A 13,494-nucleotide genomic window follows, 5' to 3' on the forward strand; every position below is an offset into this window, starting at 1 on the left:
TATCAAGAATGGGTTTCTGGTATAGAATTGTCATTGTATTTAAATTTTAAAGTAGACTTCTGTGTGATGCTAATCATTTTTATATAATGTCATAAGAAAATTTAATATATGTGTAATATATACATTACTAGCTGGTTGTTCATTTCAGTATTGGTGGAGATTTTCTTTAAACTAACCCACTTTTATAGAATATTTTAATTATCATGGGTTGAGTGTTTAAAGTGTGATAATTTGTTATAACTTTCACAATGAAAATTTTCAAACCTTCAAGGATGTTATGTGACAAGTCTGTTGAGAATGATTTTAATATTGATCTTGGACAGTTACAGTTTATGTATTTTGTAATATTTAATTTTTCTGTGTTCTTCTGTAGAGGTCCTTCTGTAGTGCCATGGTAGAAGAATTGAGGATGTCCCTGAAGTGCCAGCGTCGGTTAAAACATAAGCCACAGGCCCCAGTTATTGTGAAAACAGAAGAAGTTATCAACATGCACACATTTAACGACAGAAGGTTGCCAGGTAAAGAAACCATGGCATAAAGCTGGGAGGCCAAACACCCAAGCACAAACTGTCGTCTTTTTCCAAACAATTTAGCGAGAATGTTTCCTGTGGAAATATGCAACCTGTGCAAAATAAAATGAGTTACCTCATGCCGCTGTGTCTATGAACTAGAGACTCTGTGATCTAAGCAGTTGCAATGATCAGACTTGATTTACAAGCATCATGGATCAACCAAGTTACACGGGGTTACACTGTTAATCATGGGTTCCTCCCTTCTTCTGAGTGAATGTTACATGTGCATTTTGTGGCTGTTTTCAAATGCAGTCCAGTGAGAAATTACAGGTTCCTTTTGAAGCTTAACTGTTGCCAGGAGATGGAATATCAATGCCCAACAGGGCAACCAATAAAAGTGTCACTAAGAATATAAATATTTGGAATCAGCAAAAACTGTAGTGTTACAGGAAACAGTACGGTCTTCTGAACACCCAGATCATAGAGGTGATGATGTTACTAGCCCCCAACTACTCAGTATAATTATTGTCTGAATACACAGTATGTGTTTATAGGTTGTGAAAAAATGTAATGCAAAACAAATTTGAATCCCATGGCAGTTGGAATATAAAGCAGATATTCATCACTTATTTTCTCTTTTTTCTTTTCTTTTTTTTTTTTTTGACAGTCTGTGTCACTGATTGAGATAGAAATGCCAATTATCAAGGCAATAATGTTTTCTTAAGTTCCTTAAGGCAGAAGATTTAACATGCAACTCTACCAGATCCCTTTCCATTCCCCCAACAGCTTTTCTCTAACCCCCATATCCCAAATAATAATAATAATAAAGGCAGTTGGTTCAGTGATTCTGAATTAAAAGGATAATGTTTTGCAATCTTCAAGTTGTAAAAAAGGGCTGAGTATTGGCTGTGTGGAAGACTAAAACTTTCATTCTAACATTCAGACATAGCTATCCAAACCCTTGTTCCTGCTGTAAATGAACTTGATGGAGCATGGGCAGATCTCAGTGATACGAGAAAGGGGACTGGTCATCTATAGAAAAATCTGTGAGAGAACTTGGAAGTGGACTGCGTTTATCAATACAGTCACAATGTTAAATGAACAAAATTCTTGAACAATTTTTTTTCAAAAAATGTTCAGGTTTATTTGTGGAAATGCAAGATTTCTATGAAAATAGTTTTTGTATGGAAATTTTTGTAATACTTTTTATCAACAAAACAAGAACATGTGTTCCTGTCAGGGGTGTGATGTCAAGCATGAATGGTAGTGCGTGTGCACCACCAACGTTTGGTGAAAACTATTTTTATCAAGAAAAAAGGAATCATAGAAGAGAAATATTTTCAAGTTAGATAATATAAAAGCTAGGTGCACTACCACCACTGCTTACCATGCCACACCCCTGGTTTCCACGAGGCTGACAACATACTGTAATGAACAATTGTGTGTAAAATGGTAAAAGACACAGACCTCTTGACAACATTGTGATAACAGTTGAGTGCACACAGTTTGCTGTTTGAATCCAATGCACAAAATTAAAAAAAATCATTAAAATTATGTTCATTTTACTTTCAGCTTTGTCTTTCATTTTTCTCTTGTATGTGTAATGAATGTACCATACACTCTTTACATTAAGAGAAGCACATATCCTAAATATTTCTAGATCATCAAGGATGGCCACTTCCCAACTAACTGAAGAAAAGAAGAAAAATGCTTGGGGGAGGACCTACTCAGATCTGGAAAAGCTGGACTAGGATATAAAAAGTAATCTTAAGTTCAGAGCAGTTAAAATAAGACAAACAGTAGTTCTAGAGGTGACAGACGTGATATTACCTTTTCTATGAGTGGATATTGACTCTGTACATTAGGTTGTATAAGACTGTACAGTGATCACTAATATTTAAAGTTCAACTCATATGCTGTTTAATAATTCCTTGCACATTGATAATTTAATGTAATTCGCCAAAAAACAGAGAAAGAGATAGATCTAATATTCCACTCAGTGGTGATGTGGCATAGATGTTCACATACCAATAGGAACTTTTTAAAATGATAAATTGTAACATACTTTGCTAAGCAAAACAATTATAATCAGAACCACTGACAGAAAGAAAAAAATGAAAAAGAAGGTCTGTGAAGTATTTTTTTAACTCACAAAAGTTGCATAATCAAAGTGCCTGACATCTAAATTAGATTAAATATCCAAGTGCTTTCTAAATTTCTAGTCTCATAGTCATTTTAAGTTAAAATTCATATGTCAATGATAATTATCTCAAAATATAATTTTAGAGAGTTGCACAAAAGCACTGCTAAAAATCTCAGCATTGGTTTGTTTGGTGGCAAATAGGCTCAAATAACATACCTCATAAAAATATTCGGATTATGGATAATATTAAGCTTTTAATAAGTCAGATTCTAATTTGACTTTAAAGCACTTTTAAAAATCAGTTTCAGTATTGTACTATCCAATCTTAAATGATAGGCAGGAAATGACAACTTTAATTATGTTTAATTAATCATGAAATAGTTACTTAAATTTTTGCAAAAGTTTGACATTTATTTAATTCAATTAAATTAGTGCACTTTGAAGAGTGTAAAAAACCTGCTGCCCTCAACTTTTCAAGTAATATAGAATATATAAACAATGTATAGTATTACTTTTTATCAATGTCCTAAAAGGTATCTACATTATTGCCAAAACAGATATTTTTCTACTGTGGGGCTTATGCAATATGAGGTACTAATATTAATTCCAATAAATTATAATTACTTTTAAAGTAAAATTTAACTTTGAAAGAGCGTCTCTCCTCTGGGAAGGCAGTATATTTGAGTAAGCATTATTCTCTGAAATATACTGAAATCACAAGAAAGAGAGGAAGAGAACACGTATTCTAATCAGCAACATAACCTTAGACTCTTGGTCATCAACGGAGGCACATACGCCACAACTAAATAACCCAAATCAGGATGAAAACACTAAGGATTTATATTCTCATTTAACACACCTAAATAATCTGAACCACTTTGAGAACACTAAAGAGATATATTCAAATATTTATAGCTGAATAACCCTAACCACTATGGAACACTAAGAGGACATACATTATTTTACAAATATGTAAAAGGGATGATAATATTTTATTGATTGCAATGTTTTAAATACTTTGCAACTAAGTTATATTTTTAAAGTATGATGTCCTTATTGCTATTATAGAATGGGTGTATGTATAAAGCACTAATGATTTCAAAGAATTTTTAGCACCACAATGCTTTTAAATGCCTGTTTATTATAAAATACATAGAAGAATGTATACAACACATGTGTGCAACAGAATCATGGCACCTGACTGTAATGTGGTCCCAAAGTAGTTGTTCAGAGGAAGTGGGCTGTGGCTGTTCCATGTATTAAGATTATATGCTTATTTTGGCTTATTTCTAACTTTCAGTTATAAATTTAAGCAGAATACTTCCATAGAGAGAAAAGAATACCCAGTCATTTTAGAGAACAGGATATGAAAGGTACAAGAAGAACTTCACCAGTTTGTGACCAGGCAAAGTGTGAATAATAATATGGGCCAGGCTAAGCTGCAAAATTTGTCTTTGGGTTTAAAAGATAGTACAATGGCAGTGAGGACTTTGGTTATGACAGTCCTCAGTGTATGTGTAATTTGAGTTACACTATTTCAATATGGACTGATAGGCGGGCCTCTGTGTCTGCAGCACAATTATTAATGCAAGGTTCCTCCCAGCTCTCACCTTCTGGTGATTCCCATTTTCTCTCTCCATGGTGAATCTCCCAATGTCTCTAACATGTGTTCTCCCTTTCCTTCATTTATCCTCTATTTTTGGTGTCTTCTAAAGAAGGGGTGCCTGAGGTCCATTTTTTTTGAGATAGTTCATGTCTGAAAATGCTTTCATTATACCCTCATAAATAATTAATAGTTTTGCTAAGTATAGAAACTAAGTATAGAATTCTAAGTTGAAAAAAATATTTTTCCTGGATAAATGTGAAGGCATTCTACTGTTGCTTTTTTATTATCAGTCTACTGCAGAAAACCTGAAGTTAGATCCATGATTCTTTGTATGTAATTTAAAAAATATTAACTCTTTCTTAATTTTGTATGATCTTCTCTTTAGCATCCTGAACTATCCCAATTATAGCCATGTATCTACTTTGATTCATTGTGCTGGGTTCATGCTGATTTTTTAAAGTTCAGTTTTAGGAAAACTTTCTGCACTATTTCTTTGATGATTTTTCCTCTTGCTTTCTCTGTTCACTTTAAACAGCTTGATTTCTTTTAATATTGGAATTCCTGAACTTTTGAGTCCAAATTTATTTTTTCTCTCCTATTTCTCATTTGTTTCATTGTTATCTTGCAGATATTGTGTTGAGTTTTTCATTTCTGCCCAATTGATTTAAATTCTCTGAGTTCTTTTTTTATGGCTGTGATATATGTTACATCTTTGAAGACATTACTAGTAATCTTTTGACATTCCCTTCTTCCTGAAAAGATGTTTCCTTTCAGTCGCATTATTCTGTTTGCTTAGTTAGATTTCTGTCTTTCATATTAGGAGTTTTCTTCAGATGTTTATTAATTTTAGTAACTTGCTTATGATAAAGAAAGAAAAAACTAAAATCTGATTTAGAAGCTCTATATCACTCTACAGCAGGATGGGGAAGAATACTTATCTAATTTGAGCATTACCATAGATTAATCCAGGTGGCCTATTTGCTGAGGAATCCTTCCAAACGTCCCTATCTTTGGATCTTTTCTTTTGGGCCTGTTCGATTCCCCCAGGAAGTGTCTTTTACTTTCCTGGCTAGAGATTAAGGCTCTGATGGCCAGTATTCTGCTAAGCATCAATTAAGAGAGTTTAGGATCTCTGCGTTCTGCATTCAGAATGACTGTGGTCATTTAATCACGCTATTTTAAATATAATACTCAGTCTTTCAATTGAATCTGGTGTTCTCCTCTAGAGATTTGCTGGATTGGCAGTGGGCAAGTTCCTAGGAGTGAAGAAGGATATAACACAGGATCCGCTATTTTTAAGCTACACTTAATACGTCTGCCTTAATTTATGTACTCTCTTATACTACTAGTTATTAATATACTTTGTACAGCTGGTTCCTCTGCCTTTTGAGTATTCTCTGCTGTAACTGGTTGGTTCTCAGCTTTTTCCACTGCCCATTTGGGATGCAACCCTTTCTTTTTTTTTTTTTTCTTTTTTTTTTAAATTGTCTCAGCAAGGCAATTTCACTTCTATAGAAGGGTGTACCTTGCGGATGGAGCAATGGCGAGAGCACACCTGAGCAAGGGAGAGGAAAGGGTTCTTATCCCTGACACAGGTAGCCCCTACTGTTGTGTTGTTCCCCTGTTGGCTAGGGTTGGAACGCACAGTCAAAGCTAATTCCAATTGGCTATTTTAAAGACAGCAGGGGTAGGAGCCAGAACGGTGGGGTGAGTAGTTTGGCGGGAAGGACAGTTACAGAACAGGTGACTCAGGATGACTCAGGTCAGAGCAGGTGACCGGGGTGTCTCAGGATGGAGCAGGTGACCAGGAGTGACACAGGATGGAGCAGGTGATAGAGGCTAGGAGGGGGTTGTTTATTGAAACTAGGGTCAAGGAGATGAAGAGAACGAGAAAGTTAAACTTTAAAATGAAGAACAAAGAACAGGGGAGCTGAACATACTGATACAACTCTTTCAAGTCTACTTAGGTAACTTGTGTGTTTTTCTGCTTCTAAAATTTTGTTGAAATTTTCTCCTTTCTTATTCTCGTTGTTCTTGAGGTTTCGTGTATTTAAAAAATCTTCCTACTGTAATTGTCATAGTTGAGTAGGGAGCAATGAGATTAATATATTCAATACTTCACTGTTACCTGGAATAAGAGCCCTCTCCTTAAACAAGAATAAGAGCCCTCTCTTTAAACAAAATATTATGCAGAAATCCAATATAGGAAGCAAATAAAAACTAGAACTACTCTGGTTCAAATAAGTGAAGACAGAGCAGATCTTGTTCTTGTAATTGAAAGGAATATGATATAATAAGTATTGACAATATTTTCTTCTCACCAAATAAGTTTCTCATTCTATATATAAAGGAAATACTTTCAGAATAAAACGAATATGTGAGTTTTATTTTTAAATCACAAAACGAAGTTCAAGAACATTTTTGAAACTGGGAAGATTTCTATTTTAGTATCTGTCAAATGATGATAAATTCGGAAGCCAGTGTAATTTATACCCTAGGGGCTGAGGTCTAATTCAACATATTCCAATTTCTATTTTCTAAAGCTAAAGAAACATGTGTTACAATGTAGATAGGGAATACTTTCTTAGTGAACCATGTTTAACTGTAAGATTTTAAGACTTTTTTAATGCATTACGTTACACTGAATCTTGGTTTCACATTTATGGTGAGGTTAATTTAAAAGAGACATTAAACAAATATATTTCTGCTCTTCACAAAGGATGATTATTGTTTTCTTACATTTCAACTAAAAATTTCTATAATATTATACTTGCAAGAAGTATAACATCCTTAATGAGCAATACAGTTAACCTTAAGGTTAACTTGCAAAATTTCATGTCTAATCTAATATCATTAACACATTGAAAACTCTCTCCTAAATTTCACTCATCTTGATCAAAATCCATGTTAAAGACTTTGAAACTACACTTAGTACATCCGCCTTATTTTATGCCCCCTCTTATACTACTAGTTTTAATGTACTTTGTACAGCTGGTTCCTCTGCCTTTTGAGGATTCTGTGGTGTAACTCACTGATTCTCAGCTTTTTCCACTGCCCATTTGGGATTCAACTCTTTCAAGTCTGCTTAGGTAACTATAATTTGTTCATGTGTTTTTCTACTTCTAAAATTTGGTTGAAATTTTCTCCTTATTCTTGTTGTTCTTGAGGTTTTATGCACTTAAAAAATCTTTCTAGTGTAATTATCGTAGTTGAGTAGGGAGCAACATTAGATTCATGTATTCAATACTTCACTGTTACCTGGAATAAGAGCCTTTTTAAAGGGTTCTTACTGAAAAACACAATACACTTATGTTCTTCTATAATGTTTTAAGGAATTTTTTTAACATTTATCTCTTGTCTCAGCCTCTAAGGCCATTAAATGACTTAAGATAGTTGCTGTGGCTCCAAACATTGTATCCACATTTCCACAAGAGGAAGTAAAAAAAGAAAAAAATGAGTCTTGCCCTTTCCTTGTAAAGACAATTTCCACAAGTTTCACATTCCTCTGGTCAGAAATCAGTCATACATCCATGCCTAGCTGGAAGGTAGGTTGGGTAATGTGGACTTTAATTCCGACAGTATTGTGCCAGCTAAAAGTCAGGAGTTCTATTATTAAAGAAGCAGTGTAAACAGACGTGAGGAAACAAATTGCAGCCTCTGTCCTTCTTGGTATTTTCTGGTCTCTCACTCCACTAGTCACACTCTATCTTATTCTGTTGACACGCCTCCCTACTTTGATCATTTACTGTGCTATGTCAACCATTCTCTTCTTCTCAGATTCACTCATATCTTGTTGTTTTCCTTTATGTTTCCTATACCTCTTTCCCTAAGGGAAACCTAGATTTTCCCTTATGATGCCATTTGTCTTAAAACATGATAGAAAGAAGCTGACAATCTCTTTGCTCTGCAGAATATCTTTCATTTAGTTATCAATAAATATGTACCTTATATTAACTATTGCTCTGATTTTCAAGATTTTTTTCTTTAAAAACCATGATTATCATTGGCCTGTGCCCTGCCATCATCAATTATGTATGCCTACATTTGAGTTAAATAAAATCAGCAGACATACATTATAAACCAGATTTTGTGTTAGATACTGGGTATAAAATGATGATCAAAAATAGACATGGCACTGGCTCTCATAGTTTAGAATCTAGAAGAGGAGGCCGAGCTTTATTAAATAAGCTGCTACATACATTAAACTGAAATGTGCTGTCATAAGTTCTCAACTAGGTGCGGTGGCTCACGCCTGTAATCCCAGCACTTTGGGAGGCCAAGGCAGGCAGATCACCTGAGGTCAGGAGTTTGAGACAAGCCTGACCAACAGGGCAAAACCCCGTCTCCACTAAAAATACAAAAATTAGCCTGGCATGCTGGTGCATGCCTGTAATCCCAGCTACTCGGGAGGCTGAGACAGGAGAATCACTTAAACATGGGAGGCGGAGGTTGCAGTGAGCCGTGATTGCACCGCTGCACTCTAGCACGGATGACAGAGTGAGATTGTCTCAAAAAAAAAACAAAAAGACAAAAAAACAAAAAAAAAAAAAACCAGTAGAACTCAAGCAGTACTGTTTAATAGCTGAAAATATGAAAATCTTGTTTGTCTTTATAAAGGACACACAGAGAAGTATCTAGTTGTATACTGAAATATATTATACGTTTTTGTTTTTCTCTCAGGCGTATCTAACTTCTATTGGCTTTAAACTTTGGCATAGGGTAGGATTCTTCCAGATATGCAGACATAAACTATGCTATTAGTACATTACTGGCCTCTATTACTCAGTTTGGCAATTTCCCATTATATACAAAATATGACAGCATAACTTTACCTAAACTCTTTCCTGACCTGTATTAGTCCTGTTTATATTGAATGTTTTCCTTCGTGCTTACATAGGGACAATAAAATATTTCAACAGTGCTTTTAAAAAAAGTTTCTTGCTTTTCTTGCAAGGTAGAAGTAAACTGTGCTGTAACAATTAACTTTGGAAGAGAGTCAAGGGTCAAATATTTAGCCCTTTCCTAAAAGTTTACAGGAAAGTGCATTTGAGTCTTTTTCCACAGGTAATGGGAAGTAAAAGTGTATTGCTGCACAAGAGTTTATAATAAAGGAACCTTATTTTGGCTACAGAAATGTAGTAGAGTTCGCTGAAGAAGTGATGTTTGCATTGAGCTATGAGTAATGAGAAGCAAGTTCTCAACAAAAGAGTTTCCCAGATTCTAACAAAGTTTACATAAAAGTTCTGTGATAGGAGGAAGCATGGCATGTTCTTGAGGAGCTGAAAGACAGTGTCGATAGAACATAATAGCATGACCCCATGTAATAGGAGATGCATTTAAATTATAGCTGGGGACCAGATCTTAGCAAGGTCATACCTTAGTGATCTGATCCTTATCTAAAAAGCAATGGAAAACTGCTTAAATCTCTTGCAGAGATTTAAGGAATCTTAAAGGAAGATTGTTGGATAATGCCTGCATTTTGTAAAGACCACCCAGGCAGGAAATTAGAGAATGGTTTAAAAGGTACCAGAGTGGATAATGGAAGATTTTTTAGCAAGCCATATCAGTAAGTTCAGGTAAGACATGTTAGTTTAGATTAGACTCAACTGGTAGCAGTGAAGATAAATAGAAACACATTTAAAAAATAATTAGTTGACAGAAATTCACATTTCATGGTGAATTAAATAATACACATAAAGATGGCTAACAATTTTTGTTCTGTAACTTATAATGAGTGCTTTGCATAAATTACCTCCCCTCATTCTCTGATCAACCCTATTAGGCAAGAACTGGGATTATCACCATTATATAAATAAGGAAACTACTGACAGGAGAATTTAAATTAATTTCTTAAAGTATTACAGTTTTCAAAACCAGCCAGAATGACTCTGATATTCTTAACCATTATATTTGGTCACAGTAACAAACTATAATGACGTTGCAATGGCTTATCAAAATGAACGCTTACTTCTCATTCATGAAAATTCTGCTGTTGAGTTTTTGAATGTCTCTCTATGGCTACTGTCATCTGTGATAATTCAAAATCCAGGCTACTTCAATCTTTCAATCTCCTCATCTCATCATTAAGTCTCCTCCTTGGTCATCCTCAGGGCTATTTGGCAGGACCTAGTCACATGGTCCTCACCTACTTCAAGGGGTTCACAAGCACTGTAGGGGGTTCTAGCCTGGAAGGTGAGAAGAACTGATTTCTTGAAAACTAACGATGCCAACTACACTATGCAAGTCTGTACCAGATTTATGACTTTCTCACCTAATATTATCAACTGAAATAGGAAATAGAAAAAAATTTAATAGTATTTTAGACTTGAATGGAAGAGGATGCATTTAGTTTTTAGAGACATCTCTGAAAATCTAAGCAAAAATATTTTGTAGGAAATTGATCATAATGCATGAACTAGAGTCTGGTAAAAATACACGTATATCAAAGTCAGCATCTTAGAGATATTAATTGATGTAGAGAATGTAAACAAGATTGTCTCAGTAAAGAATACCTTGTAAGAAGAAATGAGGGTCTGGAAGAAAGCACTGACCCTCTCTAAACTTTAACTGTTGGGTAAGAAGGGGAGGCTTGTATAGGAGATAGAGAAATAACACTATGACATTTTAAAACGTTAACATTTTTCCATGCTACCCGGAGAGTGATCGATAGAAAATTGTCTGCAGCCCTTAATACCCTACAGATGGAAAAATGAAGATATTCTTAACTTCCTTGCTGTGGGAGCATGATTAAGTTACACTAATCCTGACTTCAGGATACAGAAGAAATGTAATGACATTTACATTGTAAATACGAAGAGTATCTGGGAAAAGCATCTGCTGGCAGGTTGGGCCATTGCTGAAAATGGAATCAAGCTGAAATCAGTGTCATATCCTCTTAAAACACTGGCTAGAATCTTGTACTGAAGTTTGTACTTGCACTTCACTTCTAGAACATTAACCAAACAAATCCAGGTAAAGAGGGTTCTTAGCTTAGTCTTCCTACCATCGCTTTAGGTAACGCAGATCCATATATTATTTGGAAGTTGCCATATTGCACAACAAGAAAGCTCACTCAGTGGGTCAAATATGGTTGATGCTGGCCTAGGAAGTCTTCCCTATCTGTGGCATAATTTTCTGTGAACATGTATGGAAGGAATGCCTGATCTCTACTTACATAGAAATCATATCTATACTTAGATAGAGGTCTACAAGAGAATGAAAAGGAAGAACAGATTCCTGCTGTTAAGGCTGTGTTCAGGAGTGGTTTTAGGATGAATGCACCACTCTAAATGCTACATTTTCTACTGTTCAACCAATATTGCATATTGGTGTAAAGGTGTGCAGATATCCTATATGCTTTTTTGGTAATTTGCTACTGAAGACTGGAGTGCTCAGTTGGTGAAAGATACTATGGTCCAGTTCCCATGGCTTAGGCCACTGAATAAATACAGTCATAGCATATATTTATAAATTTTCACAGAAGCTCTTCTTAGACTATGAAATAAGATTCATAGAAAATAACAGTTATTTTATTATTGTTATTGTTATTTTTTAGAGATGAGGTCTTCCTATGTTGGCCAGGCTGGTGTTGAACTCCTGGCCTCAAGTGATCCTGCTGTCTCAGCGTCCCAAAGTGCTGGGATTACAGGCGTGAACCACTGTGGTTGGCCCAATAACAGATTTTTAAAGCAAACTACCCCCACTATTACCACCACTAACAACAACATTGTAATCCACGAGAGTGACTCCTAACTATCCTGAGGCTCCTTTGCACCAAACCCATCTTAGTAACCCCCATATCTAGCCAAATCTTTCCTTTCAATGCCATAAGGAATATGAGCTCACCTTCAGTTATCAAACTCTGAAATTACTGTCTCTGAACGAAAGCTCCTGTTTTATCTTTTTTACTTCTTCATTTCCACAGAAATGTCTTTTACTCTCATTTTCGCCTCGTGTCTTCGCCATTCCCAAGCTTTTCAGTAGTTTCATTATATTCCTCCTTCTTCTATTTACCTCCAGGAGAAACACAGTGGAAATAAGAATTTGCAGACAAAGAGACAAGGAAAGAACAAATGTGATACTCTGTTTTTGGAAACATCTGGTTTAAACTTCAAGTTATGTTACTAAGAGTTGTTTATGTTTTCTTCTGGTAACTCTTGTCCATTGTTTTACACTGCTGCATAAAATAGCTATTAATAGATGTGAACCTACTATAAATTATTTATCTATTCTCCAGTTAGTATCTAAGAATGATTTAAGTTATAAACTCTGCTAGTACATATACTTTTGTGTAAGTCTTCTGATATTCTTGAGTTAAAATTTTATTTATATACATATGTATCCCAGCCTTGGTTTATGTTAATGTGCAACATTGCCAAAGCTGCTGTACCAGTCAGCACTTTAACAATCAAAATATAACAGAATCTGATAATACATTCCTTCTTCAACCTGTGTTCTTGTCAGATTTTTTAAAAGGTTTTTGTTTATCAAATATGTGCAGATGCTACTGTGGTCTTGATTTTCCTTTTGCTTGTGACTAATGCTAATGATATTTTCCAATGTATATTAGATACATGTGTTTCATATTTTGTGAAAAGTCTGTTCAAGTATTTTACCCAGCTTCTAATTGACTTATTTTTCTTAATTACTAGAAGTCTATGTACTATTGATATTATCTAATCTGTTATTTTATTTTTCTTGCTGCAAATTTCTCCTCCACATGTCACATATGTACAACTCATGCACTGCATAACAGTATTTTAGTCAACAACTAACTGCGTATCTGCCAATGGTCCCATAAAATTATAATTATACCATGTAGCTTTGGTGTGTAGTAGGCTATTTTATTTAGGTTTGTTCTCATGCTGTAGATGGTTGTGAAGTACACAGTATGATGTTTGCACAATGGCAAAATTGTGTAACGATGTTATTTCTCAAAATATAGCTCCATCGTTAAGTGATACATAACTTTATTTTTCACTTTCTTTAAAGTGTGTTTTGATGAACAGAGATTTGCCAATTTTAATGGTAGCAAATTTGCCATCTATTATTACACTTTCAGCACTTTTGATACCCCATTTAAAAATGTTTCCTTTAATAACAAATGAAATTTATTCATATGTTTTTCTAAAAATTTAAAAATTTAGTTTATGATTTTGGCTTTAATTCAGATTCAATATGTGCATTCATTTTTCCCCATCTACATAATCATTTTCCTTAACTGAATTTGTTGT

General features: G+C 34.6%; 1 protein-coding gene across 5 annotated transcripts in view; it reads left to right on the forward strand.

Moving 5' to 3' along the window:
* GRIK2 (glutamate ionotropic receptor kainate type subunit 2) overlaps window positions 1–2,083 on the forward strand; it is a 672,448-nt gene extending 670,365 nt beyond the window's left edge. For 4 of the 5 annotated variants that reach the window (XM_030809503.1, XM_003258377.4, XM_030809504.1 and 1 more), the window contains one exon: window positions 374–2,083. In XM_030809503.1, coding sequence (XP_030665363.1) covers window positions 374–538 — 165 coding nt within the window. In that variant the 3' untranslated portion in view covers window positions 539–2,083. The remainder of the gene's footprint in view (window positions 1–373) is intronic. The other variant, XM_030809505.1, reaches the window with a different exon arrangement.
* The last annotated feature ends 11,411 nt before the right edge of the window (window positions 2,084–13,494 follow it).

This window comes from Nomascus leucogenys, chromosome 3 (genome assembly GCF_006542625.1).
Source record: "Nomascus leucogenys isolate Asia chromosome 3, Asia_NLE_v1, whole genome shotgun sequence".
Classification (NCBI taxonomy): Eukaryota; Metazoa; Chordata; class Mammalia; order Primates; family Hylobatidae; genus Nomascus; species Nomascus leucogenys.